Source organism: Corvus cornix, chromosome Z (assembly GCF_000738735.6).
Source record: "Corvus cornix cornix isolate S_Up_H32 chromosome Z, ASM73873v5, whole genome shotgun sequence".
Taxonomy (NCBI): domain Eukaryota; kingdom Metazoa; phylum Chordata; class Aves; order Passeriformes; family Corvidae; genus Corvus; species Corvus cornix.
In genome coordinates, this window is record NC_046357.1 from 49,889,297 (window position 1) to 49,906,151 (window position 16,855).

At 40.7% G+C, this 16,855-nt stretch overlaps 1 protein-coding gene across 6 annotated transcripts in view; it reads left to right on the forward strand.

The window, feature by feature from the left end:
- SEMA6A (semaphorin 6A) overlaps positions 1 to 16,855 on the forward strand; it is a 129,238-nt gene that overhangs the window by 51,794 nt on the left and 60,589 nt on the right. For all 6 annotated transcript variants that reach the window (XM_039566543.1, XM_039566540.1, XM_039566541.1 and 3 more), the window contains exons 3-9: positions 1,608 to 1,725; positions 6,883 to 6,943; positions 8,413 to 8,475; positions 9,320 to 9,421; positions 12,161 to 12,251; positions 15,522 to 15,641; positions 16,698 to 16,786. In XM_039566543.1, coding sequence (XP_039422477.1) covers positions 1,608 to 1,725; positions 6,883 to 6,943; positions 8,413 to 8,475; positions 9,320 to 9,421; positions 12,161 to 12,251; positions 15,522 to 15,641; positions 16,698 to 16,786 — 644 coding nt within the window. The remainder of the gene's footprint in view (positions 1 to 1,607; positions 1,726 to 6,882; positions 6,944 to 8,412; positions 8,476 to 9,319; positions 9,422 to 12,160; positions 12,252 to 15,521; positions 15,642 to 16,697; positions 16,787 to 16,855) is intronic.

A 16,855-nucleotide genomic window follows, 5' to 3' on the forward strand; every position in this document is an offset into this window, starting at 1 on the left:
ACAACTGGGATACAAGAACAGGGAGGAACTGCTCTGAAGTGAACCCAGGTGAAACATGGTTAGTGTGACCACTGGATCTTCAGCACCAACATTTTCACACTCTATAAGGGTAGTGCTAATCATTCTTGCAAAAATGTGCCAGCCTTGATCCTTTTGGAGAAATAGAACATGGGATAATTTTTCCTCTGCAGCATGGCATGCTGAAGTGGACATGAATGCCCCCAGTTTGTTCCAGATCCATGAGTCACAGAGGAAACATTACTGAACAGAAAATAGCCTGACAGTTAAACTTGGCATTTTGCATGTAGGACATGGTCAGAAGGATTAAACTTCTGCATGTAAATCCTGCCTGGTGTCTTAATTTATTTCTTCAAGAGGTCTCAGCATCTGGTTCGGAGAGAAGTTCCTTTTTCTGACCAGTTTTGTCACCAGACTTTCTGGCACATGGTGCTTTGAGGTGCTTTGCTGAAGCCATGCTATGAATCAATACTTTGGCCAAGCTTAACAGGTACAATGCTTTTAGGAGACAATAGCTGAAAACACTGAAGCAGTAGATGAGTTTCTAAAGAAATAGACTCCCTCAAAGAGCTGCAATTTTCTGGGAAAAATTTATGGGGAAAAGGCATAGCTAGATGCTTGTCAGCCCTGTCTAACATGCACTTGCAGCAGTTCTGCAGTGATAATGCTCATCAGAGGATCATCCTCCTCCTGTCTTCTGTCTTTTTATTTACTTAATTAGCTCCTTGTTTGTGCACCTGGATGCCATGATCATATGATGTGTGTGAATGTGAAGTGGCCCTGATCAGAAGTGTTCCCTGTTGCTACAGGTTGTACACTTATCTGAGGAGCAGTGGAACACCCTGTGTATGCTGAGTTCTCACCCAAAAAAATATTGAGAATAGACAATAAATGCTCTGGGTGACTGGTAGAGGTGGGGAGGAAGCTGAGTTGTTGATAGCATAAGCCCAGTACAGGGATTCCAATCAGTATTACTGTCCAGTTGCCGGGACTGGAGCATCAGACTAGTTGCCAAAATAATGTGCAGTGACTTTCACTTCATAAGTTCAAGTGGTGATTTCCCACCATTTCTCAGAAATCCCCGCAGCTGCTCTGTGACAGCAGTCCAGTCCTGTAGAAAACCCAAGGAACTGGCAGTTTGAACCAAGGGGAGCCAAGGCTTTTGCTTTAGCCACTACCAGTCCAGTCATGGTGGTGATTGATGGGCCACTGTGGGACAGCTTTGTCCTGATAGACGTGCTTTGGCAGCCAGGAGCAAGCATTTAAGCTCTGCAAGCAGTGAAAGAAAAACTGTGAGAAAGTGCCATATACCTGTGTGCCAAGAGCTCCAGAACAGATTTATACTTAAAACAACTCACAGTTTTTGTCTTCTACAAAGGTGATGACTTTCACCTTTGCAGCTGCAAGGACTGTAACCTTGAAGAACTCTCCAGCTCTCTGTGCTCATGCCTTCCAGCCTCAGGGTGTGCTTCCAGAACACAACAGAAACCACAGGTTTTGGCTATAGCTGGGCCACTCGGTGCTTCATGTTAGCACAATTTCAGTTTGTTATTCTCTTTTGACCCTGTTGATTTTTTTCCTTCCTACAGATACAAGACAGTATCCGGTGTTTGTGGGTCACAAACCAGGGCGGAACACCACACAGAGGCACCGGCTGGACATCCAGCTTGTCATGGTCATGAACAGGACCCTCTACGTTGCTGCTAGGTCAGTAATCTCCTGCTTCACCAATCCTCTCTTACTGCTTTAAGAGGAGGAAGGAGAAGACAAGGAATATTCTGAGTTTTTCTCCGATGGACACATTAGTTTTAGGACTGTTACACTCAGAGAGAGTTTTGCAGCCTGTTAGAAAGGCATATTAGAAACCTTGCTAGGAGGTCAGCCAAAGTTTTGTGATATGCTACACCTGTGTTTTAGGACTGCATGCGTCTGCCTTCCTTTGAAACCTGCAAGAGGGAAGTTGCCAGAGAAATAACTTAGTTCCGTGGAAAAGCAGTTCCATCCTCATCCTTTTATTCCGCCTGAGCTCACCAAAAATGACAAATTTTAGAGTATAATTCTTCTGTGCACAAATGCATTTTTTGATAAGTGTTATTAGAATGCAATTTTGCTGATTTAGGCATGTTTTTAATACCTTAAGACCAAAAAAAGAAGCAAACATGATTCTGAAAGGTTAATTGAATTTAGTGTCTTGCTTGGAGAGCTATACTGTGCAGACATGAGCACCTCTTTTTATAAAATTGCACATAGAGCCACCCATTCAGTTTGCCTAGCTCATCTTGCACTGTCGGCCTCAATGGAGCTACACCCATTACACAGCTGCCAACCTGGCACAGATCAGATATTAACACTTCATCTCCCTACCTGTTGTTAGCAAAGAAGATTGAGGATCTTAGAGTGGGAATTACATTAGAGATGTAAAATGAGTGCAAGATGAGTCCAGATTAGCAAGGGTGGGTGGTACTGATTAGCAAGGGTGGGTAGTCCAGTTTAGGAGCTCTTGGACCCAGATTCTGTTTGGGACCTCCCTGCAAGCTGCCTCTCAAGTAGCAGCTTGTTTTCTGCCTGTTTTCTGGTCCTCCATTGGAAAAATACGCACCTTTCCACATGTGCCACATAAAACCAGGCTGTTGCTGCAGATGGGAGAAGTGGTGGGTGGGATGGCCAGGAGTGAAGGGGAACAGCTGCTGAACAGGCAGCCTCTCACCACCAGCCCTGTCTGCAAAGCCCTTGGCAGCCGCTGGGAGCTGCCTGGCTTTCCTCGCAAGCAGCCACTCCCCATCTTCTGGGTGGTCAGATGTGTCCTGTGGGGGAAAGCTCCCTGTGGATCTCCATGCGGCACCACGTAATTGGTAATTGCATTACACCAGCATGGTCACTGAGTGACATTCTCAGTCCCTGGCTGCTAGAAGAGCACACCTGTTCCCCTACCCAGCCATCGCAGCTGCTCTGGATAATCACAGCTTCCCCGGGCTCCTTGCATACCCTGCTCTGCATGGGGTCTGGCTGGCAGAGCTCAGGGTTCTCACGCCAAGACCTTGCATCCAGTCCAGGCAGAGAGCAAGTATCCTTCCACAGGAGCTGCGGTGGTGTTGGTCATAGGGCACAAGGAGAGGTCAGCCCTGCAGCAAGTGGCAAAGCCCTGCGCTTTGCCTGAGTTCAGACATTAGTATTTTTGCTGTGTTTAGTGGGATAATGAGTGGGGCAGGGCAGAGGGTTGAGTAAGTTTGAAAGGTGGTGGCAGGATTTCCTCCTTTTCATAGCTGAGCTCCCTTTGCTTTCCTTACTTGTTTTCCTTTAAATTAGGAAATTATTTGCAGTGAGACGGTGGTAAATCTGCTTTGCAGATTTTGTTCTGCTGTTTTCCTAGTTTGTTCTCAGACTGAGATTGATGCAATTAGACTGTCACAGTGCCCAAGCAACTGGCATTACAGCAGGAAAACCCAGAGAATGGTTCTGGGATATGAAACCACTGTGTGCACAAATTATATGAAGAATGCTAATGTTTGGGGGATAACGTGTACTAGTATGTGAATATGCATTCTTCCCTATTTGTGTAAAACAACTTGCTACAATGAGAGTGCTTATATAGTCCTAGGGTTGTGTGACCTACAAAAAAGAATAAAGACCTGGTCTGTTTTCTACTTACACAAGCACGAAAAAAATCTTCTTACACTTTTTTCCCTTTGGTAACTCAAAACCTCTTTGACGTATTCTTTCTCCCCTCCTTGTTGCTGAATAAAGTCCCTCCTGGTCTGACAAGGCTGTGTGATACAAGTTAAAATTCAAAGATAATTTTTATCTTTAAGTAACAAACTTCAGAAAATGAGTCATCCTTCAGTATCTAGTGTAAATGAAAGTTTGTAACCCAAATACTGCATCTCCTTCAGAGGCAGTAGTAAATCTAGAGATTGAAAGCAAATTTGTACACAATCAAAGATGTTTGCCGAAGACTTTTGTAACAAGATTCATTGAAAACTGTAGCTAACATAAGTCTTAGGTCTGTTATATGAGATATTGCTCTCATGCTTTTTTAGACATTGAAATATAGTGATCCTAAGTTTATGTTTTACCAGTTATCTGAAAAAACAATCAAAACAAATGGTTAAATATTGAAAGTTTTTATTTTAGGTTGGGGTTTTTTTTGTTTGCTTATTTTAGAAGATCCAGTGTTGACTTTTGCAGACAGTTTCAGTGCAGCAGAAACTCAGATTTGAGAAGTGCTAACATTTTATTAATGGGAAACTGGCATAGACTAAAATTTCTGTCAGTTCGCTACTTGTTTTGTCACATGGGATACATGACTCCTGTATTAGCTATTACCAAATAAAGTTTTGTGTCGCTGCAGAAAGGCATTATTTCATATTATCAGGCAGAGATACGCAGCCAATATAAATCAGAGTAACTCAGCCAGAGGCCATAAAGCTTTACTGTCTGAATATCTGGCTTCCAGTCTCAAAGGACCAGCTCTGTCGTCTTTTTTCTCATGGGAAGGATACTCGCACGCCATCTCTCTCGAGCTCACCCACACCCAGGCACACACACCCTTTTCTAAGTTTGCTATGTCTCCTCCTCCCATTGTCTCGTGCAGTGGCAGCTTTTGTTCACATTACCTGCCACCCCGTGCATATGAAGGGAACAGATGAGGAGCAGGGGCTAGGATGGCTCGCTCCTCATTTGCAGTTACATGTTTCCAAACCATGCGCCAAGCGCCAAGGGTCGTGCACAGCCGGTGGCATTATTTAAATTCCCTTCCTCGACAAGATTGTGCCATGGCAACAAAACTCCGTTCTGCTGACTGGAGGTGGGAGAAATGTAAGCTCTAGGATTAAGTAAATTTGTGTTAGAATAACTTAATTAGCAGCAAACTGTACACATACCACAGCTAGTAGATAGTAGGAGTTGGGCAGCAGCGGGAAAAGGAGGGAGAGGACAATCCCACATTTTCTGTGATTAGGGAGTCCTCCTCTGAATTTGACAGTTCTTTCGCTCTCTCCTGACACTGTCAGCAACTGTGTTTCATCTGTGGCATGAGAAAATTATATGTAATTTTCCTGATGCTAACCTTCTTTCCAATAATCCCGTAACTTAGCATCTGAGTTTCCTTTGAACCCTTTCTTGAACCAGAAAGTCTTCTGAAGGCTGTTTTATTGAGAGTGAAACTAAATAACCCTACTCGTTCTGAGCACCACCGCTGTATTTTCTAATTGTCTTGTTGAAAAAGAAAAATTATAACCTCTGGAAAGGGAGGCTGATGATTAAAACCAAGAGCTGTACAGGAAGAAGGCTTTTAGAGGTCTACCCGCACTTCATTTGCAATTCAAGAGATTTTTTCCCCCCCCCCTTTTATATAGGAGGAGTGACAGCAATAAAGAGCAATGCACATAAAAGGGGAACCATGACGTAATCTATGAAGCTGATATTGTACTAATAGATAATTTTATTCCAGAACCAACCCTGACCACTGCTCTGTAACTGAAGTCAGGCAAATAACAAACTGAAGTATTAAACCAATCTTGGAAGTAAATGACAGTTCTGGTTTTACAGTCTGGAGGAGAAGAAAACCCGTCAACTCCTCGATTTGGCATCTTACAAAGCAAACAGCCTCAAGCTCCACAGGAGACAAATTTTTAAAAGCCAGCTCCCTACCACAGTGCTGCCTCTTTTCCCCACCTGAGAGGTGTTACTTCTCTTGTAGCAGTATTCCTTCTTTTTTTTTTTTTACCTTATTTAAAGAGACTAGCACTGTTTCCCCAAAACCCAATAAAATGAAGCCAACCTTCAGAACAGGGATTTCTAAAATGGAAACAGCCTGTATAGTGCTTTTAGCAAACCCCTCCAGTGCCGTGGATCTTGCATCAGCTGTGCAGCTTCCTGCATGTTGAAAAAAATCCAATTTTATTTCAAGGAAAAATGAGGTGTCAGTCCCAGTTTGATGTGCTGGTTACTACAGTGTTGTGGGTTGGTGAGTTTTTTCAACTTTTGAGTTCTGTACAGAGCTATCCTTGTTCTCAGCTTACATGGAGAAGAATGTCTAAAAATATCTCTTTACCTGAATACCTGTGTCTATTTCTTCTTTCCAATAAGAGATTCGCAGCTAATTGTAGAGAGGGACAGGTTCTCAGGAAAATAGGAAAGTAAATGCAAGAAAAAAAGTGGGAACATTTTTCAGAGAAGTATTTTACAGTTTAGTTTGGCCAGCAGTGTGTGAAAAGAAGAATGATTTCTGGGAATAGTTTTTTGTCTGTCAGCCTTTTGTCTACCATATTGTCAATCAAATTATAACAGCTAAGGTTAGACATATAATTAAAAGGGAAAAAAGAAAGGAAAAGGAAAGGAAAAGGAAAGGAAAAGGGAAATGGGAAATGGGAATGGGAAAGGGAAAGGGAGAAAAAAGTAAAAAGAAAAGATTAGCCTCTTTTTAACCCTGAATGGCTAAATGTGACTCAGTGACTGCTAGCCCAGGAATCTGGCAAAGGCTGCCTAAAAGCTATTGCAGCTGATTTCAAGATACAGAAAAACATCTGCATGCTAGATTGTGGAATCTGCTGTATGACTGATAGAGCAGAAATCATGTGAGACTCATCTACTTTCCCAAATCTCATTTGTTCAAATAATTGCTTTTGGGAAAGAACCTTATTCCGAAGTTTTGTAGCACCTTTTTTTTTTTTTTGATGGGAAGGCAAACAGTTTATATGTGAAAATGCTTTTGTGGGAGAAGCAGGAGATGCTGCCAGGAATGTTTCCTAGTAAGACCTGTGATTTTTTGTAAGTGGATTGTGGATTATCTGGTGACAGATAGGTCTCTTACAGAAAATGAACTGTCTGACTACTCCATTTGACTTCATTTCCTTTTGTTTACAGGGACCATATTTATACTGTTGATATGGACACATCACATACAGAAGAAATTTATTTTAGCAAAGTAAGTAGCTTTTATCATCACCCAGAAACCAAGGACACTAGAACAAGCTAGGATAAAATAGGATGATGACATTGTTTTAAAGAACTTGCCAGCACTGCTGTAAAACTATAATAAGCAAGTAAGATGGTATTGCTAATCATATTTGGGGAGAGCTAGAATAGCAATCTTGTCCTCTGTGAATTTCTGATAAGTGATTTAGCTGGGCTGATAAGCAATCTGTACTGAAATACGGTGAGGTCCCTGATGAAACATCTGTCAAACATCTCTTCATTTATATGCAGCAGTTTTCTATAACAGCTATACTATCCCAATTACATCTACTGAAACTTCCATCACAAAAAGCAAGTTACATATTTACATGCGCACAAATTTTTTTCACTCATGCAAGAACTGACTAAATAAAATCTCACTGTAACGTCATTTTGTAGATGTATTCACATTATCTCCATGGGAAGTTGCATTCAAACTAAGAAAGGCTTTGTCTACATTACTGTATTGTATATTAACATGAACATACTGAAAATAATCTCCCTTCAGCTCCTTTGCAGTGTATTCATATTGTGTAAATATGTTAAACACAGCCTTGGTCCAGCAGAAGATCATACAAATTTGGGCATTGGATGAATTCCACTGGAGGAGGGGACAGTGCTTCATTATAACTGTGAATGATGCTGAAGATGAACTTTTTACTCATCAAAGAGTGAGGGCCTAGGCTTATAATGGAAATAAACATTCATGGTTACTCTTTCAGCTTGGACCCCTCAGTTTACTCATCAAGAACACTGTGAGAACTATCATGGCAATAGTGTCTAAGGTGATACCATCTTAGCCCACATGATTTTAAACAAAGTCTTATTATAATTAATAAGCCTTCCACATTTGACCTTTTTTGAAACTCATCTCAAAAAAAAATCATGGCTGGGATTTACCTGTAAATGTTCTGGAGGAAGACTGTTAGCAGATAAAGTCAGATATGTCTTGACAGGTGGAAAACTCTTTGAGCTTGTTAGATGAATTGAAGTGGTAAGAATTACCTGGATTTGATTTCTTTCCAGATCTAAAATGTCGTCTTTGAGACTGCATATTTCATTTAGAATCCAGTGAAGGTTCATAGTCCGTAAATGATAATTCTGATTTGTAAGCAATATTAATTAAAAGAAGAGAATATCTAGTACTTTTAAGAAAAGTACACGGTTTTCAAAGTTGGCCTATTGTTGAATTCTGTTAGTTTGGGCTTTAAAAAAAGAGGAATGGGTTTCCAGTCTCATGAATTGGTGGCAAAACAAAATCAAATGAACACTCCACATCACTGAACTTTCATTGTTGTGGTGAATTAATCATGAAGAAAGAGTGCAAAAAACTTCCAATATATGTATGTTCAAAAGCTAGTTTCCTCTAAGGGATTTCTACTTCTGAAATCAAAAGTAAAAAACCTCTGAGTTCTAATTGATTTTTCTTGAATCTTGCAGAAATTGACATGGAAATCTAGACAAGCTGATGTAGACACATGCAGAATGAAGGGAAAACATAAGGTAGGCAATTTTCATTTCTTCTGCAACTGCCACTTTAGTTGCATCACTATTATCTCAGGCTGCTGACTGTGATGTGGAATGGATCATGCCATTCACTTCTTACCAGTAATTGCCTTTTCCATCAACTTACTGAAGGCTTTAATTTGCAAAAATAGTTGACTTTGAAAGTGGTAAAATATTACGACAGAAACCACAGCAATACCCTGAAATACTTAAGGCATTGAGAAGGTGACAATGCTTACTGATTTTGCTTACCATTGCTTCAAAAGCCAAGTGCTGCTGTCCATAACCCTGTGGGAATTTACTGAGTTCAGGCAAAGCATCAGAAAGCACAAGTGTGTGGTTGTTGTAGAAGGACTATTTCTCACAGCAGTTTTGCCCTACTGTAACCTATGACTGGCACAAGTAGTATCATAATTAGATGCAGACTCTTTGATTACTTACATCTACTTCCCCTTCTAGTTACAGATACTTTATGCCAGTATATAGTGGTGGTGATGTCACTGTGTGACAGCAACATGGGTGACAAAAAGATCAGACTTTTCACTCTTGAGGAAAGCAACAGTTTTCAAACAAAATTCACCTTTGTCAACAACAGCAAACTAAGACCTGTGATACGAATGCTGTATTTTCAGTTCTTTGTAATTTTTAAACCACTAGAATATAAATTAATTAGAACTTGCTCATTGTCAGTTAAACATAGACAAAATACGGCCAGAATATCACAGCCAATTTGGTACCAGCCAATTTAATTTTAAACCTGACAATGAAATATCACGGCTTAAACATAAAAACAGATGCCCAAAATTCAGTAGTTGAAATAGATTTTATTATTTTTCTTCAGGATGAATGTCATAACTTTATTAAGGTTCTCCTAAAAAGAAATGAGGATACACTGTTTATCTGCGGAACGAATGCATTCAACCCTTCTTGCAGAAACTACAAGGTATGTAATCTGTTTCTGGGATTTCCCTTATGCCTTGTCTTTTGGTTGGATTTATTGTGACTATGTTGGCAGCAGCACGAGGTTGTCATTCAACTGTGCACCACTCAACTCTGAAACATTTATCCTGACTTATTTCAGTGCTGCCAAGTTCAATGTTGATTGGGTTTCTGAGAATATCTCAGACTAAAGACGTAGTTCTTTGCAACTCCTGCACATCAAGACTATTGCCACTTTACATTGTCCTCCATAGGCGCGGAGTCCTTCAGATCCTTGCTTGTGGATGTAGTCACTCCTGAGAAAGTTCCTCAGCTTGCCACTGACACCCACATCAAGTCATAGACTAATATTGGGGGTTATTGGTTCTGAGTAGCATGTTTTTAAATTTATGTTGTACTGTTCTCAATCTCAAAACCAGTTCTCAGGATGCTTCAGGCCATGCAAGCAAAACCTGAGTTTCTTGTGAGTCCCCTGGATAGGGACACTGAGGAGATCCTATGGGATTGTGTGCTGTGGAAATGTTTGAAGAGCAAATCTCCACAAGGAACAATACAGCAGAACAGTGAGGTATTCCTCACTAGCTGGGGATCTGCAAAGCCAAAACGTTATCTAGAGCAGTGTAGAAAACTGTGCTGGTCCATGCATTCTTGACATTATGCCCTGAAGCCAATTTATTCCTTTGGCATAGTGTGTCTCAGTAATCTGCATCCCAACAGGACCCCTTCATTCAAATATTTGCCATTTTTTTAGGCTTTCACCACTGTATTGTGATATGACTCCCAACACTGGATGTCTCTGGAGTAGCTTCAAAATGAATTTGTTTAGGCATTTGACATCCAGGTTCTGCTTTTCTAGGCACTGTTATGTCCCACAAGTCATTTCTCATCTTTTTTCTGGAAAAATAAAAATCAGTTTTACTAATGCTGCTCCTGACAAAATCACAATTCTCATTCAGTTTTTGGGTTCAGAGTTACAGTAAAAAAACAGAATAAAGACGTTAACATCCAGGAAAACTACTTCCCCAGTGGTATTCACTGTGTCTGCTGCTCTTCCTTGATTTTTGTGCAATGCTACTTTACCTCATTTAGCCACTATATTGGCTGCAGTTTAGAAAACATGGGAGAGAAGAGCAGGGTAGCATTTTCTTCCAGTCAGTGGAGGAAGAACCAAATTTGAGTAAGAATACAAGCCTGTCATGGTAACTGTGAGGTACAGTTAGCTGCTCTGTTAACAGCTGTTTATTTTATTCTTTCTTTCCTTGCCTGCTCCTAGTATGCAATGAAGCTTCTTGATCTCTCAGGGCTGTATTTCGTCTTCTAGTACAGTTTGTAATTTTTTTTCTCTGAATGCCATTAATGAGGCTAACAAATCTCAGCCAGTCCCCTTGCTAGGAAGTTGTCTTTTAGATACAACTACCGATTTCTTTGGCATCCTCATGTGAGGCATATAAATGGCTTCCTCACCCTTACTCCAGAATTTTCATTCCCCGTGATGCAGGGCTGGATAATGATCCCTCTGTAACACCTGCCCTGGCTTTTCCTCCATGTATTTCTTCATTATACAGAGAGAGAACTAAACGTGCCAAACAGAAAGCAAGGCTGTCCCTTAAGCATGCCAATGGTTGTGAGGATGAGCCCAGGGTGTGGAGCTTGGTGCAGGAAAAGTTACTCAGGACTGTAACTCATTTCCTCTCACTATCACATGAAATGCTTTTCAGACTTTGAGTAAACACAACTAACTCCCCTCAGACTGGATTTTGACCAGGAAGAGTATATGACAGAAAACAAATGATGCCAAATCATACACCGAGGGACTTAGAAGCTGTAACATATGAATTAAAAGTTGATTTAAGTTGTTGATGGGGTGATGTGGCTTATTTTTCATGCTCTGTGAATTTTTACTGTATGTGATCTATACGGTATGAGCTGGACAAGTAACCTGAATATGCTACAAAGGTTCTTATTCCCAAAATAAAGTAGTATAAGAATCTTAAAGAGGTAAGAGGTGTACGATTCTCCCTTAGCTCACTAAACCTGCTTGAACTTCATGTATAGTCAATCTGTATATTTGTGTCATTATCAGTGCCCAGGGTGAATTTATTTCCCAGGAGTTACATATAAGCCTCAGAATTTACAATTCCTGCACCGACTAATTCTTGCCTGATGTTAAGAGGATTTCTCTGTGACACAGACCTCAACTGATATAGTGAAACTTGAGGAGCATCTTTCTGAATATGCAAATCAAGGAAGAGAGCACGATTGTTGAGACTAGAGCAGAAGGATCTCTGAACTTGGGGGAGAAAAATGCACACAGAGATAATTGTCCTAGTGTTGTTTCTTCTGACTGCTGTGGTTTGCAGTCTTTTCTGTGTCTAAGAGCGCTTCTGTTGGGTCACTGTTGAGGATAAATTTTGGAGCCTTGCCAGAACCACACACCACATAGCCTGCTAAAGTTCAAAACACAAAACTTGTGTACAGATAAAATATAGACTGAAGACTTTTGTAAAATGTGTCAAGGTGAGAGTGATTAGCTCCGAAAGAATTCCTGACTTACTGGGCATACTTTTTTCAGACTCCTTTTATTTATTACTATGATTCTTGTCAGGTTTTTAGTTCATAGTCAGGAGTAAAGTTAGAGAAAGGGCCTTCTCCTCTGCTCTGACAAGAGGAAACACTGTCATAAGCCTCATTCTGGGTGAGAAGTTTTGTTTCTCTATCTGAGGAGCTCCCTTTCATTTTTCAGATGGATACCTTGGAGTACCTGGAAGAAGAATTCAGTGGAATGGCCAGGTGCCCCTATGATGCAAAGCATGCCAACGTTGCATTGTTTGCAGGTAAAATGACAGAAACAAAGTTTTTACTTTTTGTTCTGCAGTCCAGGCTTGTGAGAACGCTGTGCCTCTTGCTTGAGCCCAGAATGCCTAAATCTAAAAGGTGTCAAGGGGAGTGAACAGTGACTAAAAATAGGGGGCATAAGGAAATCCCTAGCAAAAAAGCCTTCCTATCTCTGGAGCTCACTATCATCAACATTGCATGAAGCCTCAGTTTCCTGGATCAATATTTCAGTATTTCCTGTATTCTTGATAATATGGCCAGTGTAAGGCACCATTTCTGGCTGCATCCAGCTTCTATGAACGTCAAAGGAAGTCAAAGCTTGTGTAAGCTTTAATAAGAATTAAGCAGGATATATTCATAATAACAGGAAGTTAGGGAAAATGCTGTGGCATGCCCTTTTCTAGATCTAGGAGGAAGGGGAAGGGGATTTTTTTTTTTAACCTGAAAACATCTTAATATGGTCTTACGAGCTGCTGTAGACAAAGGAGAGAACTTTATTGGTCAGTGGTAATTTATGCTGCATGCAGGAGAACAGTGTTAGCTCTGATTTGTACTATAATAGTTAGAAAAAGTGAGATCTTATAAATGAGGTTAATTTTGGCTGTTGGTTGTGTGGTATTTTTGTCTATCTCTTCATGACTTCCTGATTAAATTGTTTCTTTATTGAACTTCTCTTAGTGTGAATCCTGCTGATCTTTTCCTAGATCTAGCTGTAAGATAGGTGGTGAAGATAATAAAGAAGTCATCCATGGTAATGTGAGTCCTCTTCAGCAGGTGTGATGCTATAAAGCAGAGCCTGGGTGCTTACATGGAAATACTTAAGCTATTTCTCTGAAGATTGAGAATGTGCAAGTATTTCAGCCATTCTCAAATGGGTCTATACCCAAAGGGCTCTCTTAAGTACTACTCTGTTAGAGGTATCATCATCTGCCTCACAAAGGAGAGATTTTATTTCAATTTTTTTTATTTCAATTTTTTTTTAACTCTTTATAGTGTAAATAAATAGGTCCTTTTGTTTCAAAGATAATGGTGATGATGATAGTGGTATTATGTGATTTCTTAATTACAGTCACAGGAATATATAGTAGAAATTCTCTAATTGTAGCAGGTAATTCATAAAGCATGGAAAAAGAGAAACACCTTCAGAGAAACATTTTTCCCGTATATCTCAGACTCCCTATCCTTAGTGCAGTCTGAATGACCTTTCAGAAGGGTCTTTCTCACTGTACTGGCCAAGAAAGCATTTATGACCAGCCCACTGTAAACATTCACTTTGAATGCAGATGAAGTTCAGTAAGATGACTCCGGCTTTGTTGCTGAAGAAACCCTCACATTATTTGAAAGTAAAGAGAATATTTATAGAAAGGATCATGCTCCCTCATGGTGATTCAGAATAAATTTGATACAATTCAAATAAATATTTGTAGAATATGCCCCATAAATCTTCTGGCTTCAGAAAATCACTGTTTTATGTGTCATACGTATTGATACCTGTGCTAACTTTTCAGAGTGCAGTGAAAAACAGTTTCAGAACAGTTTAGGGCACTAATCCAGGTCATCTGAGTTTGTTGGATGCACTTACATGAATATGGCTCTTCTTGCAGCCTGCAGCTATTGCAGCTGATATGTGTGAATTGTAGTTGGTCACAGGAACTTGGCAGGAAAGAAAATAAATATGTGGCTGTATTAACATGAGTTCAGACATCTCTATCTAAACAATTCAGCTTTTTATTCTATTTTGAATTTGGGGGATGGGGGGGAGGGAAGGCATGCTGTAAATATTTTTTCTGTTTTGCTAAGAAAAAATTATCATTCTTAGGTAGCCAAATAAGGACAAGAATTGCGTAAGTCAGAACAAAGCATACAGTCCTCCTAATAAAAAACAGTCTGAACTTTAAATCTGGAGCTGAAATTCACAGACTCACAGAGTTGTTAGGGTTGGAAGGCAGCTCTGGAAATCATCCAGCCCAACCCCCCTTGCCAAGGCAGGGTCACCTACAGCAAGTGACAGAGGAATGTGCCCAGGTGGGGTTTGAATGTCTCCAGAGACGGAGACTCCACAACCTCTGGGGGAAGCCTGTTCCAGTGCTCTGCCACCCTCAATGTAAAGAAATCCTTCCTTGTATTGAGGTGGATCTTCTTGTGTTTTAGTTTACGGCCTGTCCTGTCACAGGGCACCGCTGAAAAGAGTCTGGCACCATCCTCTTGGCAGCTGCCTTTGAGATAGTCCTATGCATTAATGAGATTCCCTCTCAGTCTTAAATTAAATGTTGGGTTAAAGTATAGTGAGGAGTGCTTGACCAATAGAAGCCTCTCTGCTTTGTCCTGGGTATGTCCTCAGTGCTGGTGCCTTTAAGGCACCAACATCATTTCTGTCGAAGGAGATGTAGACAATTCTGATTTTTATGCAGACACAATAGAGACACAAGTTGGTGTGCTCGTGCTGCAGTGCTTGTGGTTCTAGCAGACAGCATGTTCCAAGACCTATCTCACACATGACAACAGTCCTGTACAGTTACCATGACCTGCAAACAGATTAGACAAAAAATTAAATTTAAAAATGTTGCTGAGGCTTATGCTTTTATGTCCTTATAGTTTTGTTTGTTTTGGTTGTCCTTTGGGTGCCATTTTGTAGGCCCTTTCTTATCACTTCTCCTCCATTCTTTAGGAGAGAGGAATGCATAATGCATGCAGGAAATGCCTAAAATACATGCTAGAAAAGAAATATTGATGGGCAATCCTCCCCCATCTCTTTGCATTCCTGTTTCAGCATGGCTCCCAGCATGCTATTTAATTTTTTGTTAGTGATCTCTGACAGAGCAGAAGTGCTCTCAAGGGGAGAAATTTTCATAAGTGTCAATTAGCTCACAGTCTTCAAGCCCTGTCTGGTTTGCACTCCCAGTTAAAACTAAGAGTTCTGTTATGCTTGTTTTGTTGACATACCTAGGCAGAATTTCTGAGCATTTAACTAGGAACATGTGACTGGATAGAGTAGTTCAGTGTGACATACCTAAGACAAGGAAGAATTATTCCATAAGGTTATTTTCTCCTATAGCAGCCCTCTGAAATTACCATTTTGCAAAGTGGTGAGTGACTTGCTTGTTCAGTACTCAGTTCCATTTACCTAGCTGGATTTTTGCCTTCCTTCAGTGTTCCTAAGTAGACTGTGATGGTTTTGTTTCCCCCCTTCTCATGTGACTGATGAGAGAAGGCAATTTTATTATTTCTAATGCTCCTCCCCCCTTGTTTCTTCTTTCCTTCCTCCCCAGAGGGAAAACTGTATTCTGCCACAGTGACCGACTTCCTTGCAATAGATGCAGTAATATACCGGAGCCTTGGAGACAGCCCAACCCTGCGGACAGTTAAACATGACTCCAAGTGGTTGAAAGGTAGATAAACAAACAAGGAGAAAAAAGCAGCATCTCTGAGGAGTCTTGGATTTCTGACAGACCTCTTTGTCATGTCATTTCACCAATGCTTTCTGGCAGAAAGAAGGAAGTAGATTACATCTCTTGCTTACACTGATCTGTTTATCTCTTTCACTCTTCTCCTGACCCAAAGTTACTGGACCTGACAGAAGCTGTGAGCTGGGTATATCAGAATATGTATTACAGTGAGCTTTCCAAGCTGAAATCCACCAGTTTACATCTGTTGGATGTAAAAGTTGGACCTTGCAGGGCTCTGTGTACTTGGGCTGTGTTTGAAAATATTCCTGCCACAGCGCTGTTAGGTAACAATCAAGGCTTTATGAAGTATAGAAGGTTTGTCCTGTAATGTTAAGATTCATTAATGAAACTAAAATTATGGGGATATTGCACAAAGCCTTTCTGTTACGGTTCTTAAGGATTGTATTGCTGCCATTGAATTAGGCAATTTCTGTGCTGTAAATGCCCTCATTGTTAAGGACCGTGCTGTTTATCTTCATGTAGGTGTTAAGAATTGTTAGCATTTGGAGTGATTTTAACAGAGAGCAAAGCCATAGTTTCAAGTATTTTTCTGCATGCAGAAATGTTTTGCCAGGTGTCAACTTTAGCTGTCCCACTTTGCTTGCTGCTACAGACACGTGTGGGCAGAAACAGTTACGTGGTTTGTTATTCCCTCAGCTCACAGCCTGCATGCCATAAAGAGCACTGCTTGGACCCCTCAGGCATACAGTTATAAATGCCTGTTTACCTTTCCTCTTACTCCATGCAGGGCAGACGTATTAGTGGCAGAGACTTAACTACCCTGCAGTGATGTTGCACAGACTTGTTCCCAGCTCTCCTGTCCCCAGACAGTGATTCTTTTCTGGCAGTGATTTGTTCATTCTGAAAACTGATCAAGTTTGTCAAATGCAGACATTTCACCTCTGGATGTTAAGTGTGAATGTATTTGGCTTCTCTGTGCATGCTGGATCCTGTACGTGGTGCCTAAATCAGATGTCTTGGGTTGTTGTTTTCTTCTAGAACCGTACTTTGTTCAGGCAGTTGACTATGGCAATTACATATACTTCTTCTTCCGGGAAATAGCAGTGGAGTACAACAGCATGGGAAAGGTAAGGGCGAACACATTGCCTTGAATGATTTTGTCAGATTCAGGAGGAGGAAAACTTACGCTATTCTTG